Below are 20450 nucleotides of genomic sequence, written 5' to 3'. Positions count from 1 at the left end.
GGGGGGGGGGGAGAGCTGGAGGATCAAAGGGATCGAGCGGGAGAGACGGGGGAATTGATGACTCCACTCGTCTCCCTCATTAGACCCTTCAGAACGTTTGGCCCTTCTGATTACTCTCCACGTCACTCCCGTAACCCTTGAGAAAATTTGACCCTCCACCTGTCTTTCCCGTTTGACCCTCAAGACTGTTTGATCCTAAAGAACATTTAGCCGATCATCATTCAGTCCCAGGGAAAGACGAGTGGAGGAGCGATAACTTTAAAAAATTTCTAAAATTTTGCAATTTCCAACTTGGACAAATTGAAAAATAAAATTGAGAACCCCCCCCTCCCTGTGTATGGTGCACTTATGCCCTTTAAATACCTCGGCCACAATTTTTTAGTTCAATCTAAAAATTTTCTAAAATTAAGAAAAATTCAGCATTGGTTTTAGAAAATATTTGTTCTGAAAACAATCCCCAAATTCGTTAGTTTTTATGATCCCACCAAGGATAATGCTTAAGAACAAGAGTTTCTAAAATCTAGAAACTAGTTTCTAAAGCTAGGCCACTTTTTCTCTCTGTATCGGTCGCGATCTCCCATTTGACCATCTCCACCCTTTTTGTCTCTCCCATCTGACCCTTGAAGAACGGTAGAGAATTTCCTTGTTTGAGGGTCAAACGGGAGAGATGAACGAAGTGATCAGAAGAATCAATCTTTCTTGAGGGTCAAATGGGAGAGACAGGCGGAGGGTCAACCGGGAGAGACGAATGAAGTGATGACTCCCCTCATCTCTCCCGTTAGACCCTTGAAAAAGTTTGAACCTTCTGTTTACTCTGCTCGTCTCTCCCATTGAACCCTTAAGAATATTTAACATCTGCCTGTCTCTCCCGTTTGACCCTCAAGACTGTTTAATCCTAAAGAACATTTGGCCCTTCATCATTCATGTACACGAGAGAGACAAGTGGAGTGATAACTCGATCGTGATCACCCGTTTGACCCTCTCGACCCTTTTTGTGTGTCCCATTTGACCCTTGAAGAACGCTAGAGACTTTCGTTGTTTGAGGGTCAAACAAGGTTGAGGCTCCAACGGGAGCGGCGAGTGAAGTCATCAATTTTTGAGTAATAAAGATGAGAAAAAAAATTATCAGAATTTTTCTCTGCATTCGTTTACTGCTACCGTTCCACTTTGCTTATCCCATAGCACTCTTTATAAATGGAAAATCATTAATAAATGAAATACATCAGGTGGTAAACATCCAGAATGAGGAGAGAATAACCGCTCTCCAGAAGGAGCTCTCTGAGGAAAGGGAGCGAGTCATCCAACTCGAGAACGATAACTTGCGTCTCTTCGAGGCTGAGGAGGAACTAGTAAAGCTCAAAGTTGAATCAAATGCCTTATCAGGTAATTCTATCCACTGGGTTATACTGGAACCACTCATTTGTTAAATAATTCCATCAGACAACTCCGTCAATTAAGAATTTCTTAAATCCTGGCGATTTTTTCAATTTATGCATTTTTCTCGAAAACGACTCATTCTGGAAGAAAAATCCATAAGACCTTTTTTGTAGCTGAGGAAATTCTCTACAAAGAATATCCTGTCACATTTTCTCCTGGAATCTCTCATTATCGAGATAATGCGACAATTGTGAGATGTAAAACTCCATTTTTTCACAAAACTTAAACAACGAAATTCGCTACTGTTCCACTTTGCCCCCACCGCCCCTATTGTTGGTAATTTTCAATATTTTTTTTCTACAGAACTGGAAAATGCGAATCTCTGTCTCAAAGAAGCGAAAATCACTCTGGAAAATCAAATGTTGGAGCGAAACAACACGATTTCCGAGCTTTACTCACAGATCTCAGAACTCCAACAAAAGCTCAAAAATAGGGAAGAGATTGAAGAGTCCCACATCGAAAAGCTCTCGGAAAATTTGAGTAAAACTGTAGAGGAAAAGAACTCCATAATCTCGAAGATCACGGAGGAAAATGCAGTGAAAGCTCAGACGATGGCTCAGGACATAGGAAAACTGAAGGAGATCATTGAGACTCTCACAAAAGAAAACTCAAACTCCTTAGAAACCCAGAAAATCGAGCTCAGGAAATTGCTCGAGGAAAAGGAAAACCTGTCGGTGGAAAATTTTCGGAAAATTGAGGACTTGATGAGTCAAAAGTCCCAGTTGGAGCAGTTACTCGAAGAGAAAGAAACGGTTTCAGTGGAAAATTCGAGGAAAATCGAGGAGTTCGAGAAAATTGTGACCGAAAAGTCTCACATGATGGACCAAGAGAAGGAAAAATCAGGGAAAATTCTCGAGAGAAATTCAGAGCTGGAAGAATTACTGGAAAAACTGGAAAATGAGATGAAGAATTTGAGAGTTGAATTGAACGAGAAAAACGAAAAATTAGAGAAAAATTCCGGAAAAATTCAGGAGTTGGAAAAAATTTTGACTGAAAAGTCTCAGAGGATGGATCAGGAAAAGGAAAATTCGGAGAAAATTTGTGAGAAAAATTCAGAGTTGGAAAAATCACTGGAAAATGTGGAGAATGAGCTGAAGAATTTGAGGGCTGAAGTGATTGAGAAAAACGGAAAATTGGAGGAAAATGCGAGGAAAATCGAAGAGTTAGAGAAAATTGTGAGTGAAAAGTCTCGGACGATAGATCAGGAAAAGGAAAATTCGAGGAAAATTCTTGAAAAATCTTCAGAGTTGGAAAAATCTCTGGAAAAACTAGAACATGAGATGAAGAATTTGAGTGCCGAATTGACCAAGAAGAACGGAACTTTGGAAGAAAAATCTGCATTAATTACAGAATTGAATGATAAATTTTCCGAAGTTTCCAAAAATCGTGATGAGAAAATTGTCGAGTTGGAGAGGATGGGAAAATTATTGGAAAATCAAGGAGAGGAAAATAGAAAATTGGTGCAAGAGGTGAAGAGTAATTCCGGAAAATTCTCGAGTTTAGATCAGGAAATTAATTCTCTGAAGTCTGAGTTGAGCGGGAGAAATGAGGAAATTAATAGTATGACTGAGACAATGGCTGAGTTGAGGGATAATATCACAATTTTCGAGCAGACAAAGACGAATTTGGAGAGTGAAATGAAAATGCACGAGTCGACAATTTCCGAATTGAACAAGAAGGTGAAATTTTCTGAAGAGAAAATTCAGGAGTTGATTGCGGAAAAAGGGAAGTTGGAGGAGGAAATTTCGAGGGTCATTTCGAGTTCTGAAGGGTCTTCTGAGCAATTGAAGCAGTACAATGAAGAGTTGAGGCTGAGGGAGAAAGAAAATGGGAAATTGAAGGAGAAAATCTTCGAACTGGAAAATTCGGTGGAAAGTTTGCCAGGAAAATTGAAGGAAAATGCGGAAAATCTCGGGAAAATCCAGGAAAAACTGGGCAAAAGTGAGGAAAATGAGTGGAAATTGGTGGGAAAATTGAAGGAAAACGAGGAGAATTCCGGAAAACTCCAGGAAAAATTGAGAGAAAATCAGACAATGTTTGAAAATTTAAGTGGAAAACTCAAGGAAAATGAATCTGAACTCCAGAAAATGCTGGAGAAACTGAAGGAGAGCGAAGAAAAATACGGAAAACTCGATAAAACTGAAGAAATTCTCCGGAAAACCGATGAAAAATTGCGAGAAAGCGAGGAAAATTCCGGAAAACTCAAGGAAAAGTTGAAGGAAACAGAAGAAAACCTGAAAATTGTACATGGAAAATTGCAGGAAAATTCGGAAAATTCCTCAAAATTGATCGATGAAATCAATTCCAAAAACTCAAAGATCGAAGAATTGACTCATAAAATCCTGAATTCCGAGGAAAATTCTGCGAAATTGACTGAAGAAAATGAGCAGCTAGTCAAGAAAATTTCAGATCTCGAGAGGAAAACCGAAACTCTCGAGAGAAGCCTGGAAAATTCCACTCAACTCGAGGCCTCAAACGTGGAACTGAAGAATTCCGAGGATAATCTCAAGTCAAAAATCGAAGAATTAAACGATAAAATTCGAGAATTGATCGGAAAAGTCGATGAGAAAACCTCAGAATCCTCGAGTCTCTCATCAGCCCTGGAAACCGCAACCCAGGATCAAAAGAAATCTCAGGAAAAGATGGAGGAACTGAACAACGAAATAAATTCCCTCAGAGCAAAACTGAAATCAGCAAAGGAAAGCTCAGAAAAGCTCACGAAAATTCTCCGGAAAACCGAGGGGCAAAATTCGGAATTATCACAAGCAGTAGAAGCCCTGGAAGTTACCCAAAACAATTACAAAATTTCCCAGGATAAAATCGAGGAACTCAACTCAGAAATTTTCTCCCTCAAGGCTCAATTAATTTCCTTCGATTCAACTTCTCACAAATTAAATGAATTAGAGGAAAAATTATCCCAGAAAACTCAAGAAAACTCCGACTTATCTCGGAAAATTTCTGAACTATCGACGAGTGAAGCAGAACTCAAGACCTTGGGCTCAGAAAAATCCAGAGTTGAAGAGAATTTCGAGAGAATTCTTGAGGAAAAATCAGAGGTCGAGGAGAAACTCAAGAAAATTGAGACTGAAAACGAAGAGATGAAGAACTCCTTGAGCCTGAAGTCAACAATGATTGACGAATTAGTGAGTGTCCTGGAGACGTTGAAGTCATCGGAGAGTGAGTCGATGAAGAATCTGGAGCTGGAATTCTCCAAGAAGTTCGAAGAAAGCTCAGAGAATCTCTCGAGGACGACTGAGGAGCTTAAGACGCTCAAGAAAACCTCTGAAACTGCCGAATTGAGTCTGAAAGCTGTTCTTGAGGAGAATGAGAAGCTCAAGAAGATTATCGAGAGCTCAGACGCTAGGATTAAAGACCTTGAGTCGAGGAAACTCGAGAAAAACTCAGAATTGAATACGAAAAGTCAAAAACTTGAGGAGAAAAATTTGGAATTAAATTTCAGAAGTCAAAAACTTGAGGAGAAAAATTTGGAATTGAATTCTAGAAGTCAAAAACTTGAGGAGAAGAACTTAGAACTGCTCAGGGAAAATCATAAGCTAGAGCAGAAGAACTCAGAGATGAACTTGAGACTGTCGGAGGTTCTGGGGGAGATCAAGACCCTGAAGGAGAATTCTAATAATAATTTGGGGGGACTTGATGAGAAGATCCAGAGCAATGGGGAGACGAAGAACATGGAGAAGATCCTGGAGGACAATGAGACGTTCAAGGGTCAGATCGACTTTCTGAACTCGGTGATAGTGGACATGCAGAGGAAGAACGAGAGTCTCAAGTTGAAGATCGAGGTCCTGGAGATGGGGGTGCCTGCCAGCGAGGCTGATGAGTACTCGAGGGAGACTCTAGAGAAGGTTTTGGCCCCGAGGATGTTCTGTGATATTTGCGATGAGTTTGATCGGCACGAGACTGAGGACTGCCCCAAGCAGGCGCAGGACTTCGAGTTGGAGAAGCCGGTGAAGAGGACGCCGGTGAAGGGGACGGTGGAGAGGGTTTATTGCGAGCATTGCGAGAGTGAGTTATTGTTGTTGGAGGATTGGTCTTAAGGTGTTTCGTGTGAAAAGTCAATATAATGAAAAAAAATGGGAAAATTCGTGGAAGAAATGTCTGAGTATGCCGCATCATTGAGAATTTTTGGCACATTTTTTTCAGATCTCTGATCTTCCAGATCAGAAAAAAAATAATGAAATTTGGATGTTTTTGTAAGCCCTCCAGCTATAACCTCCGAGATTACCCCACTCTCAATGAGGGAAATTTCCATGGCATCCAAAAAAATAATGAACTATTGATGAAAAACTAGTGGGTGATGAATTAAATCTTTCTTGAGAACACGTATAAGTTTCAGATTTTTTTCAGATTTCATAAGAAAGTTATTTGAACAAATGATTCGGAAAATTATGAGTTTCGGGGCAATTATCCCCTCACGCGCAGACGCGTGATTCGAGTGTCAGTGAGCATCATGGGAAAGGTATAGGTTGCACCATGGAACTGAGAGAGAGAAAACACTTGACAGGTTTACCAACTCGCGGCGCATTTTAATATTATGTTAATAATTAGAATGACATTCAATAAAAATTATTTGACACCTGTAGGTGATGAGAAAAAAATCAATCAATATGATAAATAAAATCAATATTCAAAAAATGTTCAAATGCACACTTAAATAGTTACTTGAAAATTGGAAAATTTCGTGCTCAGCGATTGAATCAGGGCTCGAGAACAATAAGACTCCCTCAGTGAAACACCTTAAAGACCAACAGGAGAAAAAAGTCAAACTAAAAATTCTAATCAATGATGAAATTTCTCTTTTTCAGTGTTTGGTCATGACACAGCCGATTGTGACGACGCCGAGACCTTTTAATCACCGAGCCCATTGAAATTAAAATCGAGCTTCGCTTGCCAGTACTGAAAGCCCCTAGGAAATTCAATTACTCAATCCGAGAATGCGTTGAAATTTTCAAAGTATATTTTTATATCTCGTTAGATTATCCCCCAAACAATTGCCCTCTTGTCTTCCCAACTAATTTCCGTAGCTGTTTCGTGTTAATCGTCGTTTGTTCAGAGACTGTAGTTAATTTAAACCACTCTCTCCAAGGATTGAGAGTGAAAAACGTTCGCTTGCCCATTTTTTAAATTAAATTCTACAAAGAAGTTGATGACATGGTGTAAATAGAAGTAAGATCGATCTATTTAATATTTATTATGACTTACGTGTACATAAGAATCTGTTATCATGTTCCTTGCACGCTGAGATTCGTTGGAGAATTTTCGAATTTTGCACAATTTGAGAGATGAAAACGTTTTGTAGAATTTTATCAATAAAATATGGTTTATTCACAAGTTTAAATGAGTTTCTTAGATTTTAGTTATTCAGGTATATACATGGGGTTCCGGATTAATCAAGGCCTTCCTTCTTCTCCTTTATCGCGTCCTGAAATGGGGAGTGATTTTTAATGTGAGTTTGCCCCAATTTTTGCTTCAATTTGATAGTTTTTTTGGGGTTTACCTTGAATCTCTCCTCGAAGAGAGACAGTTCTGCTATCAGATCGGTGATCGCGTGCATGAATGCCTCGTGTGGAGTGTAATCTGAGGTTGTCTGGATCCTGATGACGAACTTGTGCTCCAGGGGGTGGGGGACTTTGTAGCCAGCAAAGAGCACGTGTGGGTCCTTCAATAATTGACTGTGAGAGAGAGGAAAATTTTGAGAAAAATGAAACTTGAGGGGTGAGACTTCACTGCGAAAGTAGTCTAGTAAATTCCCACTTTGGATGAAGGAAATTATCTTCATCTCTTCTGAACTTCTGGAGGAAATTGTTGAATACGAAGGGTGGTAATTATGATAGGAGTGATGGAGCAGTGGAGGACGATAAGAACATCATTAACTAATAATTATATTCTTTTGTTGAAATTTTTTACTCGGGGAATTTTCATTGCATGAATCATGAATTTTTGAGAAGGATATTTATTGAGGAATTTGAATGTTTAGGGCCCGGGTAGATTATCTTTCGAACGTGGTCTTGATTTTTTTTATTTTGATAATCTGAAATGATCTCCAATTGCTATTCAGTTTTACATAGCCGTGGAGTCTCCAAAAATTATGATTGTACAATAAAAAAAACGTTGAAAAAAAGCTGAACATTTTCAAAGAGCGTTTTTTAATAATATGTGGACGTCCACATGAAAAGGGACCACTTTGTCGATTCTAGTCTCCGAGATATTCACGTTTTTACTATTGGCTAGTTTTTGACGAATATCTCGGAATCTAAAAGAGATAGAAAGATTTTTGTCATGACCTTTTTTGTGGAGCCAATAGAGCACTATAAAAAAAGTCATGAGAACAATTTTGCTATCTCTCTTAGATTCCGAGATATTCAGCAAAAACTAGCTAATAGTCAAAATCTACTTAACTCGGTTTACCGCTTCACTACTGAATTGTTTTTTCCATCTTCTCCAATGACGTCATTTTTGACCCCATGAAGATCATTTTGGGCTCAAAATGTACGGAATATTATCAATATTATCAGAGTATACATAATACCATATCGACAAAGTGGTCCCTTTTCATGTGGACGTCCACATATTGGGAAATAAAGCCAACAGGGAGGAAATTGCAAATTAATAATTTGATGTATCTAATGGCTGTTAGGTCGTCATTTATCACAGTAGTCAATGGCTGTCAGATCGTTAGTTACCATGATAAATTATCCATTCACTATTTCCTCTCTATCGGACTTACTTCTTAATTTTTATTAAAAACGCTCTTTGAAAATGGTCAGTTTTTTTCTACTTTTTTTGATTGTACAATGATATTTTTAGGGACTCCCGCGTGATGTAAAATCCAATACGAAATTGTGATATATTTTACATTATTAAGATGGAAAAACAATCGAGATAATGTTCGAAAGATAATTGATCCAGGCCTTAAATAGGTATTCAGAAGATTCTTTAGACATTTATTATTACTGAATGAGCTGAGAAGAAAATAATCAGTAGTGAAGTGGTAGAACGTAATCTCACGTATTCTCAAACATTTAATTATCTTGATGATGAGGGATTCTATTGAAAAATGTCGAGAGATATTTTTTATTAGAGATTTAATTCTCAAGAAAATTGATTTTTTGGCGGTTATTTTTCGATTTTGGTAAGAAGATGGAGTTTTTATATTGTGGCTTGTAATTCATGTAATTCAATAGCTTCTCAGGTATATGATTTTTAATCTGCCTTTATGATGTTTTTTAGAATAAAAATGCACCTGAGGAGGAATGCTTTGCGCATTCAAAATGTAAGGCAATTGCACAGTTACATTTTTTCAGGTTGATTATTGCTGCTGACCGAAACATGGCCCAAAGGAATTTAAATAAAACTTAATTCTCTGCAAAAAGTCTTTCTGACATTTTTTGCTGACACTAATAGCGTTCGAAATAATTGCACTATTAACAAAAATTTTTTTGCTAAACTGTGAATTATCTCGATGACATTGATGATTAAAACAGATACTTCCTTACTTCCTGATCATGTTCCCTAGGGTATGATCCTCTTTATTAACCGTGAAGATCGCCGCATTAGGCACCTTCGTGTCCTGTTCCTTGATAATCCTGCAAAGTCCCAAAATAAACCCCTCGAACCTACAAAAACTTCGAAAAAACTCACTTTTTCTCTCCATCGTACAGCAAAAACGACTCAAAAGTTGGCGGTGCGTTCATCCTCAAGCTCTTTTACAATCAAACTGTGAAAAAAGTACACCAACAACAACAACAAAACTGTTTACGACGGTTCGGAGCACTTCAACACCTCAAACACCGACTGCTTCACTGCCGCCATTGCCCTGACGTCGATTATTCCAAATATCGATATGTCATGGCTCAATAATCGATATCTGTCTCGTTCGATTGAGGAGGAATCGCTATTTCTACCCAGTATCGACATTCAACTCGATGATAATCGTTATTTGATCTCGTTCGATCGAGGAGGAATCGATATTTCTACCCAATATCAGTATGCAATTCAATGAAAAATGTGTGAGGAAATTTTTGAATTTGAAAATTCGGTAAAAATATGAGGGAAATAAGAGGAAATTGACTGAAAACGAAGAAAGTTCTGGCAAATCCACGGAATTCTCATTGAATTCTCGGAATGTATTTCTGTATCGATCATTCCCACATCGATATCTTACATCTTACATCGATATTCCTACATCGATTAATTCGATAGAAATTGTCAGTAGCGTAATCATCGATCGGCTAAGGTCATATCAATGATTACGCTACTGACAATTTCTATCGAATTTCTATCAAGTTCCCCTTAAATTCTCGAAATTTATCTCTGTATCGATGTTTTCAATATCGATATCTGATGGTGCCATATATCGACGTATCGATTGCGCAACTGATTTCATCGATTCAGGATATCGATACTTTTTTCAAAATCGAAAATCCTCCGTCACGTGACCTCAGACGCATCTCGAGATCCACCGAAAACCCCCGAGGCCCTTCCCCCTCCCCCCAGTTGTCAGAAGCGGAAATTCCTCGTCGCAACAAACTCTTCACCTCCTCAGTTGTCAAAATGGCGGGCGAAGGATCAGCAAGTGTTAATCCAAATGCGGAAATTGTGCGTGGACAAGTGTTTGAAGTTGGCCCGAGGTACACTAATCTCGCTTACATGGGAGAAGGTGCCTACGGAATGGTCGTGTAAGTAAAAATCATCCCTTGAATTATCACAGAGTCATCGGAAACCCCTCCCCCTGTCCCACAGGGAGCGAGGAGTGGAGGAAATTTTTTGAATGAAAGGAAATAATTTTTTTTCGGGGAAAAATGTGGATTTGAGAGATTTCTGTGGGGATTTCGCGATTGGCTGAGGGGAAGGGGTGGTTTTGGGGGTTTTTGTGGGAGGTTGGGGCCACTTTTTGGGGAATCGAAGGGTCCATCCTCTAGATTTTGGCGGCAGATTTGAATTATTTATGCTGTCACACCCTTTTTTTGTAAACTATTTTTCTTGGGGATGATTTTTTAAGAAGTTTTTGGGGAGGAGAGGTGGTTTTGGGATTTTTTTTCGGGGGTTGGAGACATTTTTTGAGAAAGGGAAGGGTCGATCATCTAAATTTTGGCGGCAGATTGTATTATTCACGCTGTCACACTTTTTTTTCAAAATTATTTTTCTTCCAAATGTTTTTTCCATTTCTTTTTGGAGGGGAGCGGAGAGTTGTTTTTCATTTTTTTGGGGGAGATGGGAGGTATTTATTAAATTATTCACGCTGTCACACCTTTTTTTAGAGAATTGAACAGGGAAAGTGATGAGAATTGCGCTAGTGGTAACGTTTTTTTCTGGTTGCAGATCCGCTTACGATAATGTGACGAAGACGAAAGTAGCAATTAAGAAAATTTCGCCGTTCGAGCACCAGACGTACAGCCAAAGGACTCTGAGGGAAATCAAAATACTCACGAGGTTTAAACATGAAAATGTAAGCTGATGGTTGGGTGTCTCATTGTGAGGTTTATCTCGTTTCTTATCGATTACAGAAGTATCTGATGAAATAGTTCCAGGAAATTTAGAGATAAAGTTGATAGAAATGAGGGGGAGATGTAATTGTTTTTAGTGAATTTTGTATTTTGATGAATATCTTTGAATGTAGCGATAAATATCACAATTGAAGAAAAATAACAGAATTTTCGTAAAGACCTTTTTTACAGCCCTTGAAATTCTCGGATCTATTTGAAAAATGTGGGAATCCTTCCTTGGACAACGAATATCTGAGGTTCTGAGTACAGGAGCATCGCGGATAAAAATATTCTAACACTTAAAGTTCACATAGAGTGCAGTACTTGCACATTTTGCTTGATTTAAAATCTATTCTGCCCTTTTGTATACCGAGAGAAAAACAAACACGTTGTCAAACAAGTCTTATTCGAGCCAACAAAATCGCTAGTTGAAAATTACCAAAAAAGAATTTGTTTGGTTCGAATTTGAAAGCCTTAAACATGAATAATTGTTCTGCTTTCGCCAGCAACGAAACATTTGGCTCAAGAGGCGGATAATTCACACCAGATGGTGCCTTTTCAAGATGAAAATATCTCGTATAGAGGAAAATTTATCAACTAATATTTTATCCCCAAGTTACAAGATTGCTATCATATCATTATTATTGTTTCATTTAAGGGTTAATTTCTTGTCTGTGATTATTAGACAGCCGAAACGAAAAAGTACTATCCCTTGTTTCGCATAAAACAAAGATTTTTCGGGAGCAAAATACGTATGGGAGTATCGAGTAACGAAGGAGTAGTGCTAGAAATGACATTACTTGCGTCTACAGAGAATGCAATTTTTTTTTAACTACTAAATCTATTTTTGCGACAAAAATTTTTCATTCCGGCGCACTCTCCATGTTTGGCACAAAAAAATCCTTTTTTGATAATTTTCAAAAAACTATTTTCTTGGCACAAGTAAGAGTTGTTTGAGAACTCTGTCGTTTTTCTCTCAGTGTAAGTGCACGTAAAAAATATGATAATTTGAAAGTCTGATCTGAGCTAGTGTTCGTTTGATAAAGAGACAGTGGTTCTGTGTGAAGCATAATGCTTTCCAAGATATTTCCAAGATTATGAGAGCTAAATACCCAGCAAAATCAACTATTTTGCGTATTTCTCATTTTGCATGCTTGATTCCTTCAAAAACATCCTCATAAAGTCCTCCCCATCCCCCAGATATCCAGCAAAAACTCACTAAACTCGCCTTGCAATGTGTTCTATGATTCTTCGTTCTCCCTTCCAGATCATAGATATAAGGGATATCCTCCGGGCGCCAACAATAGACCAAATGAAGGACGTCTACATCGTCCAATGTCTGATGGAGACAGACCTGTACAAATTGCTAAAAACCCAGGCAATAAGCAATGATCACATATGTTACTTCCTTTACCAAATACTACGAGGATTGAAGTACATACATTCGGCTAATGTACTCCACAGAGACTTAAAACCGAGTAATTTACTGTTGAATACCACTTGTGACCTTAAAATATGTGACTTTGGCCTTGCCAGAGTCGCTGATCCCGATCACAATCACGCTGGCTTCTTGACTGAGTACGTTGCGACGAGGTGGTACAGAGCTCCTGAGATCATGTTGAATTCCAAGGTAAATTTGTTAGGATTCAAATGACATTAAAACGTCTCGGTAATGAGTGGGCTCAGGAGGTAATTACTCGGGGGATTTTTTGTGGCTGGGGAAATTCTCAAAAAAATTGTTCCATGGCATTTTCTCCCAAAAGACTCATTAATAAGATTAATGAACAATTAATTTAATGTGAAAACTCAATTATAACTGAATTGAAGTTTTTGTGGAATCGAAGTGTGTTAAATCTACTAATAATGAGTAAATTTAGAAGAAAATGGCTTTAGACTTTTTTTTTTAGCTGAGAAAATTCTCTTGCAATAATGTTTCATAATATTTTCTGCCAAACTACTCATTAACCAGATAAATTAACAATTAATAAAATGTGAAAACTCAATTTTAGCTGAATTGAAATTTTTGTGAAATCGAAATTTAAAAAATCTTCTATTACTTTATATCACGTAGATTTAGGAAGAAATCGCTCCAGACTTTTTTTAAACTGCGGGAATTCTCTCCAAAAAGTCTCTGGCATTTTCCTCTAAAACTACTCATTAATGAAATAATTAAATAATTGACAACATGTGGAAATCAAATATACAAGTGATTTACTGGGTTTTTGAAGTTTCCAGTTTGTTAATAATGCAATTACTTCAATAGCCACGTTCATCGTTTCAGGGATACACAAAGTCAATCGACATTTGGTCAGTCGGCTGCATTCTCGCGGAGATGCTGTCAAGACGGGCAATATTCCCTGGCAAACATTACTTAGACCAGTTAAATCACATTCTTGGAGTTCTCGGGTCGCCTTCACCCGAGGACCTTGAGTGCATCATAAATGAGAAGGTAAATTACATACCCATTTTTCTTTCTATTCATTTTTTCTTTGTGGAGGTGTCAGTCATCAAGTGCGGTGTATTTTTATCGATGAATGGGCGTCAGGGAAACATTCTTTGAATTAATTTCGTGATTCTGCATTTTTTTTCTACTCCTCAGATCCATTTTTTCCCTCTATTTTTCTCTTTTCATTTATTATCTTTTATTCTATCGGTTCAGATTTTGAAGAATCATTAATTTTATTCAACTTATCCGTTGTGATTGTAATTTCTTATGATTTTTAATTTTTTTAATTATCAAAAACGTTTATTTGTCTAGTTTTAAATATATTTTTCTTCATTTATTCATTTTTTATTCTGTCTATTCAGATCTTGAAGAATTATTAATTGAATTCAATGTAATTTGATTTAATTCTATTCAGTGTGATTTAATTTGATTTAGGTTATTATTTTAAGAATGTTGACGGCTAAAATATATTTTCGGTATTCTTGCAGGCACGTAGTTACCTCCAGTCATTGCCGTACAAACCCAAGGTGCCATGGACCTGTCTGTTTCCAAACGCTGACCCACGTGCACTCGACTTACTCGATAAAATGCTGACATTCAATCCCAATAAACGCATTGTGGTGGAGGATGCCCTTGCGCATCCGTATCTTGAACAGTATTATGATCCTGCTGATGAGGTAATTGAATTTCAATTAATTAAATGTTTGAGAGTACGTGAAGAATTGATTTTGCTCTCTTCTGTTACCTTTCACTACTTTACGACTGATTATTCGTTTCTCACCGTATTCGGTGACAATAAATATCTGAAGAATCTTTAGAGTACCTACATAAATATTAAAATTTCTTAATAAACATCCTTCTCAAAAATTCATGATTCACAAGCAATGAAAATTCCCCGAGTATTAAATGTCAACAAAAGAATTGAATTATTAGTGATACTCTTATCGTCCTCCACTTTTCCCCCAGAAGTTCAGAAGAGTTGAAGGTTATTTTCTCTGTTCGAAGTGAGAATTTACTAGAAAATTTTCGTACATTGAGAGAAAAACGACAAAGTTCCGAAACAAGTGTTACTTGTGCCAAGAAAATATTTTTTTGAAAATTATCAAAAAAGTATTTTTTTTGTGCCCAACATGCAGAGAGTGCACCGGAATGAAAAATTTTTGTCGCAAAAATAGATTTAGTAGTTAAAAAAAAATTGCATTCTCTGTAGACGCAAGAAATGTCATTTCTAGCACTACTCCTTCGTTATTCGATACTCCCATGCGTATTTTGCTCCCGAAAAATCTTTGTTTTATGCGAAACAAGGGATAGTAATTTTTCGTTTCGGCTGTCTAATAATCACAGACAACAAATGAAGCCTCAAATGAAACAATAATAATGATATGATAGCAATCTTGTAACTTAGGGATAAAATATTTGTTGATAAATTTTCCTCTATATGAGATATTTTTATCCGCCTCTTGAGCCAAATATTTCATTGCTGTCGAAAGCAGAACAATTACACGATTCGACAAAAAAACCCTTGGTATTTGCCCGCAGGATGGAATCAAGTGCAGTTTATAAATTTTGATACGTAGATTCAGGATCTGGCCTTGTTTTGTCTCTAACATGTCTAGTTTTTGAAAAAATAAATATTTAAGTTGTCGAAATGGCCGAAAATGCACATCTTTGACATTTAATAATCTGGTGATCAGGAAAAGTTATAATCCAGCAAAAATTGAGAAAAAAATACAAAATCTAATGAACAAATTGGTGTTTCGGGATTTTCATTTGAATGGATGGAAACGGAATAAAAAAAATTTAATGAAAATGAATTTTCGGTACTTTTTAGGGTTATTGAGTGTTTTTTATTTTGTTCGATGTAGTTATGGAATGTCATAATGAATTAGGTTAAATACTTGCTCATGGAATCAATACAAATATTGCAGAATATTAGATTAGGTTTTCATCCCCCTAGTCAAAAATACAGCTCATGTAGAGCGCTTGGAAATGGAGAAAATTTCATTCAACTTCACCCTGGCGATCCAAAGTGATTGACGAATAAAAATCCCTCATGTACTTTCTCTCCAATTGCAATGAATTTGATTTTCATGTTACTTAACGTTCAATCTTTTTTTAAATTAAATAAAACTTATTTATTTTATAATTGAAACGCTCCTGTATTTTTGACTAGGGGGATGAAAACCTAATCTAATATTCTGCAATATTTGTATTGGTTCCATGAGCAAGTATTTTTAAACCTAATTTATTATGACATTCGATAACTACATCGAACAAAATAAAAAACACTCAATAACCCTAAAAAGTACCGAAAATTCATTTTCATTGCATTTTTTAAATTCCGTTTCCATCCATTCAAATGAAAATCCCGAGACACCAGTTTGTTCATTAGATTTTGTTTTTTTTTCTCAATTTTTGCTGGATTATAACTTTTCCTGATCACCAGATTATTAAATGTCAAAGACGTGCATTTTCGGTCGTTTCAGCAACTTAAATATTTATTTTTTCAAAAACTAGACGTGTTAGAGACAAAACAAGGCCAGATCCTGAATCTACATATCAAAATCTATAAAGTGCACTTGATTCCATCCTGCGGACAAATACCAAGGGTTTTTTTGTCGAACCGTGATTATTCACGTTTGAGACTTTCAAATTCGAACCAAACAAATTGTTTTTTGGAAATTTTCAACTAGCGATTTTGTTGGCCCAAACAATACTTGTTTGACAACGTGTTTGTTTTTCTCTCAGTGTTGTGAAGTGTCATGAATCAAATTTCATTTTTGTTAATTGTCCATTCATCTCGAAAACAAGTGGTTCTTGACATTTTTATCCTAAAACCAGTCATCACCGAGATAATTCACAATTTAACAAAACAATTTTTGTTTATAATGCAATTCAGTAGCGAAGTGGTAAAGCGGTTTAAGTCGACTTATCTCCCAGTTGAGTTTTTGAGGAATATTTCCGAATCTAAGGGAGATAGAAAAATTTTCATAATTACATTTGTTGTAGCACTCAATCGGCTCTACAAAAAAGGTTATAACAACAATTTCGCTATCTTCCTTAGATTCCGAGATGTTCATTGAAAACTGATCAATAGTCCAAATTGACTTTTACCGTTTTACCACTTCGCTACTGAATTATTTCGAACACTATTAGTTTCATAAAAAAGTATCAAGAAAACTTGTAGAGTATTAAATCTCTAAAACAAAATGTCTCTCGACATTTTCCATAGAATCCCCCATCATCGAGATAATTAAATGTTTGAGAATACCTGAAAAATTGATTTTGTTCTCTTCTATTGCCTTTTACCACTTCACTACTGATTATTCTCATTTCACCGCATTCGGTGATAATAAATATCTAAACATTAAAATTCCTCACTAAATATCCTTCTCAAAAATTCATAATTCACGTGCAATGAAAATTCCCCGAGTATTAAATGTCGCCAAAAGAATTTAATTATTAGTTAGTGATGCTCTTATCGTCCTCCACTGCCCCATCACAATTACCACCCTTCGTATACAAAAATTTCCCCCGTTCAGATGAGTTGAAGATTATTTCCTCTGTTTGAAGTGGGAATTTACCAGAGCATTTTACGCACTGAAGTGTCACCACTCAAATTTGCATTTTTCTTAATTTCCCAGTCATTAATGAAATATTTATTCCTCCCCCTACAGCCCGTAGCGGAGGAGCCCTTCAAATTCGACATGGAGCTGGACGATCTTCCAAAAGAAGTATTGAAACAGTTGATATTTGAAGAGACAACTCAGTTCGCACGAAACCAAGAGAATGCCATGTAGTCGTACATGCCAATCACCTAACTGACGTGTATCTACGACTCAGACACACCAAAGCGCAGAATTGATGATCAACCCGCCCCAAATAAGAGAATCAAGGTTTATCATTAATGAACTTCGCCGAAAGATGAATCCACAAAGATTATTGAAATGAATTTTTAAATGTTCCAAAATCACTCTTGGACAGCTGTTGTGCGTGTGTGCAGGGGGACTATTCGAATTTTCCACCTCAAGCTGATGATTTTTTCCAAAATTCTATTTGTTTTGCTAGTGAAGAAGAGACAGATGGATGAATAGAGAAAATAACACTGGAGGACGATATTTTTTTTGTTTGATTTCTTTCCCCCGATGTTAATTCAATTTCATCAATTAATTTTCTTTCTTGGATTAGAGAGGAATTCAATTGTTGACTCATGTGCTGTCTGTGATTTTTATTGTATAAAAGGTGATTGAAATGTGGAGAATGGGTGGATGGGAGGAATGGGAGTTCGGTGGTGAAGTGGTTGAATTTTTTAGAACTACAGGATTCAGAGGTGTTCATCATAAACAGTTGAAGTGGAGTGATGAAACGAAATCATTCAATTTTTCTTAGAGTTCAGTTTTTGGGGAATATCTTGGGATTGAAGGGATATAGTGAAATTTTTATGAGGACCATTTTTGTAGAGAATTTTTAGGGCTATAAAAAAGGTCTTCATGAAAATTTCGCCGTCTCCATTAGATTCTGAGATATTCAGCGAAGATCGATTGACGAATTGTAAAGTTGATTGTTTTCGTTGCATTTTAGGTTGTGATGAACGTCTTGGAGTCTAGGGGAGATAGGGGAATTCTTGTGAGGACACTTTGTTATCTCCCCTCAATTCCAAGATATCTATCATCCTGAACATTGTGCCATCTCCCTTCAATCTCACGATATTGATCAAAAACTGATTGTAAATCCATTGTTTTCGTTCTCCCACTCCATTTATCATTTTTTATCAACTTCCTTTGAATTCATTGGGAGAACCATCAGAGATAGAGTAAAATGTTCAGTAGACAAAATGTTCAGCATGAAAAGACGAATATTTTTCACGCGCAAAGTTTTCCTCCATCTGTGATTGTTTTCAAGATATCGACAACTTGAAAATTTTATTAGCTTGAAAAACGCAAAATCAGTCGATTTTTTCCCCCATCTACTTCCACCGCACCACCGAATTATTTCAATTTTTCAATAATTATCCCACTTTCATTCCCAAAAATTTTAGGTCAAAATACTCTAGCATTAGAATTTTACCAATTAACCGAACGGAAAAGCAAAAAAAAAGCAAAGGAGAAAAAAATAATAATCTGTTTCTTGTCTCAATGTGTGAATACTTGTAACTTCGATGAAATTCCTTTTTAAATAACTAAACAACATAACAAAAAACATCAAGAAAACACAAAAAAAGAGAATTGATAATAATCATAAATTTCTTCCATTCCATTTTTGAATTTTTGTGTAAATTAATTCGTCCAGTGATTCCTCATTGTTAAAGTGCATTTAATCGTTTAAGAAAAGGATAATCAAGAAAAATGGGAAAAAAATATTATAAATATGTATTGATCATCTCAGGCTATTTATCAACTCGCAACTTTTTTTCTGAGTGAACGAGAAGAAAAATAATACAACACGAGGTGAACGCGCACTCGTTCTTGTGTGTTGATTGGCATGAGAAAAAAAATGAGGCTTCAAGGTTTTTTTAGATTACAGGGAGTTTATCCTGAGTAATAGTGAAAATACATGAAAATTACGAGACATTGACGAGCCATCGCTTTTTCAATGATAAAATGTGAATTTTCTTCAGCATAATGATTATTTCGTTAATCATTCGAGATTAATTAATTTTTTAATTAATTCAAAATAGAAAAAAAACACGAATTAGATATTTGTAGTTGTTAATTTTGCGTCCACCTCGGTAATGAGTTGATTTAGAGCAAAATGTCACAAATAATTTTTGCAGGAAATTAAATTCTCTACGAAAAAGGTCTTGTGGCTTTTTCATCTATAATCACTGATTATGAAGATAATGAGATTTTACAAAATGGCTAAAATGGAAAAACGTAAAAAGTAAAATTCAACTTTTTTGTTAATTACGCAATTTTCTTGAAAGCTATTGGTTTTAGAGAAAAATGTTATAAGATATTTTTTTAAGAGAATTTAATTCTCTAAGAAAATCAGTTGACATTTTTCTCTACAGCCCCTCTTTTTCAAAATAATTTGGAATAAATTACAGAAAAATCTCGTTTCCACCAAAAAATTCCTTGAACCCTCATAATTAAAAATTCTAGTGAAAAATCAATTGATATAACTAATTATCGAATATCTTCTGGCCTAATATACTTAAACGTTATGTATGTGTATTTGTTGTTGTTGCTGAATTCATATCTCAATATCTCAAGAATTGGAACCAAAAATTGAGCGAGAATAATAAAAAAATCAAGTATTTCATCTACTTACGATTTGTCAGTGTTAAAATTAATCGCAAAAGCGAAAAAAGGGAAAGAAGAGAGTGAGATGCAGAAGCCCTAGACTAGATTCCCGTAATTCCATGAACCAAAAATTAAATACTTGAATTTTCACTGATTAATTCGACGGAAAATCGATTAAAATCAACTTCGAAAATTGAAAAAAATGAAGAAAAAATTGATTTGTTGGCTGCATTCATAGAAATTTGATGAAACATTTTTCGCAAAGACTAATGAAACCAACGTGCTGCCTTCGAAATTCGATGAAAAAAAATTAAGTGAGAAATATAAATGAATGAATTATTAACAATAAAGTGAAGAAAAAAAATTAATTATCAAAAAGAGGAGAAATAAAACCCAAGTTCAGATTACAAAGAAAAAAAAGAATTAAGAGATGAAAATCGTAGCCTGGATGCAATGAGCAAGAGATGCAGTAAAAATGTGGAATCGATAGAGTGAAAACGAGTAGAAGGCCAACAATAGTAGAGATTTCTAGCTGTAAATTGATGAAGAGATGAATAAAATGCATAATGAAACAGGCGAATGATCAAAGTTGACTAAGAGTACCTTGAGATACTAGAGAGTAGTGTTTAGGTGTTAAAAAAGTGACATTTTTCAACGGTTTTGTGACTTGTCTTCCCAGGACAATGTGCCAGTTTGATGATTCTCCTCGGTTTATTGGAGAGTTTATTTACCCCAGAGATCATTGATTCAAGATCATTTTCTATCTCCAAGTGATTGATGAAGTTTTGAAACGAGACGTATCGATTTCAATTCGAAAAACTA

General features: G+C 36.1%; 3 protein-coding genes across 12 annotated transcripts in view; 2 read left to right on the top strand and 1 right to left on the bottom strand.

Moving 5' to 3' along the window:
* The window catches only part of LOC107037526 (CAP-Gly domain-containing linker protein 1), a 24109-nt gene extending 17323 nt beyond the window's left edge, over positions 1-6786 (top strand). For all 10 annotated transcript variants that reach the window (XM_015256120.2, XM_015256118.2, XM_015256117.2 and 7 more), the window contains 3 exons: positions 1227-1383; positions 1741-5460; positions 6261-6786. In XM_015256120.2, the coding sequence (XP_015111606.1) occupies positions 1227-1383; positions 1741-5460; positions 6261-6307 (3924 nt within the window). In that variant the 3' untranslated portion in view covers positions 6308-6786. The remainder of the gene's footprint in view (positions 1-1226; positions 1384-1740; positions 5461-6260) is intronic.
* LOC107037527 (DNA-directed RNA polymerase II subunit RPB11) lies at positions 6623-9254 on the bottom strand. The gene is made up of 4 exons (XM_015256127.2): positions 9097-9254; positions 8952-9041; positions 6953-7127; positions 6623-6877 (listed from the first exon to the last, which is right to left on the bottom strand). Exons 1-4 carry the CDS (start codon positions 9147-9149, stop codon positions 6842-6844), a joined length of 354 nt encoding a protein of 117 aa, XP_015111613.1. The 5' UTR covers positions 9150-9254; the 3' UTR covers positions 6623-6841.
* Positions 9255-9963: 709 nt separating this feature from the next.
* Positions 9964-17504, top strand: LOC107037552 (mitogen-activated protein kinase 1). Its single transcript, XM_015256169.1, has 6 exons — positions 9964-10133; positions 10777-10903; positions 12208-12570; positions 13222-13389; positions 13875-14063; positions 17064-17504. Exons 1-6 carry the CDS (start codon positions 10009-10011, stop codon positions 17184-17186), a joined length of 1095 nt encoding a protein of 364 aa, XP_015111655.1. The 5' UTR covers positions 9964-10008; the 3' UTR covers positions 17187-17504.
* The last annotated feature ends 2946 nt before the right edge of the window (positions 17505-20450 follow it).

The sequence above is a fragment of the Diachasma alloeum genome, unplaced genomic scaffold (assembly GCF_001412515.2).
Source record: "Diachasma alloeum isolate Michigan unplaced genomic scaffold, Dall2.0 Dall_scaffold_00255, whole genome shotgun sequence".
NCBI classification, from domain to species: domain Eukaryota; kingdom Metazoa; phylum Arthropoda; class Insecta; order Hymenoptera; family Braconidae; genus Diachasma; species Diachasma alloeum.
The sequence above is the reverse complement of the archived record's forward strand: the minus strand, read 5'-3'. Positions and strand labels throughout refer to the sequence as shown.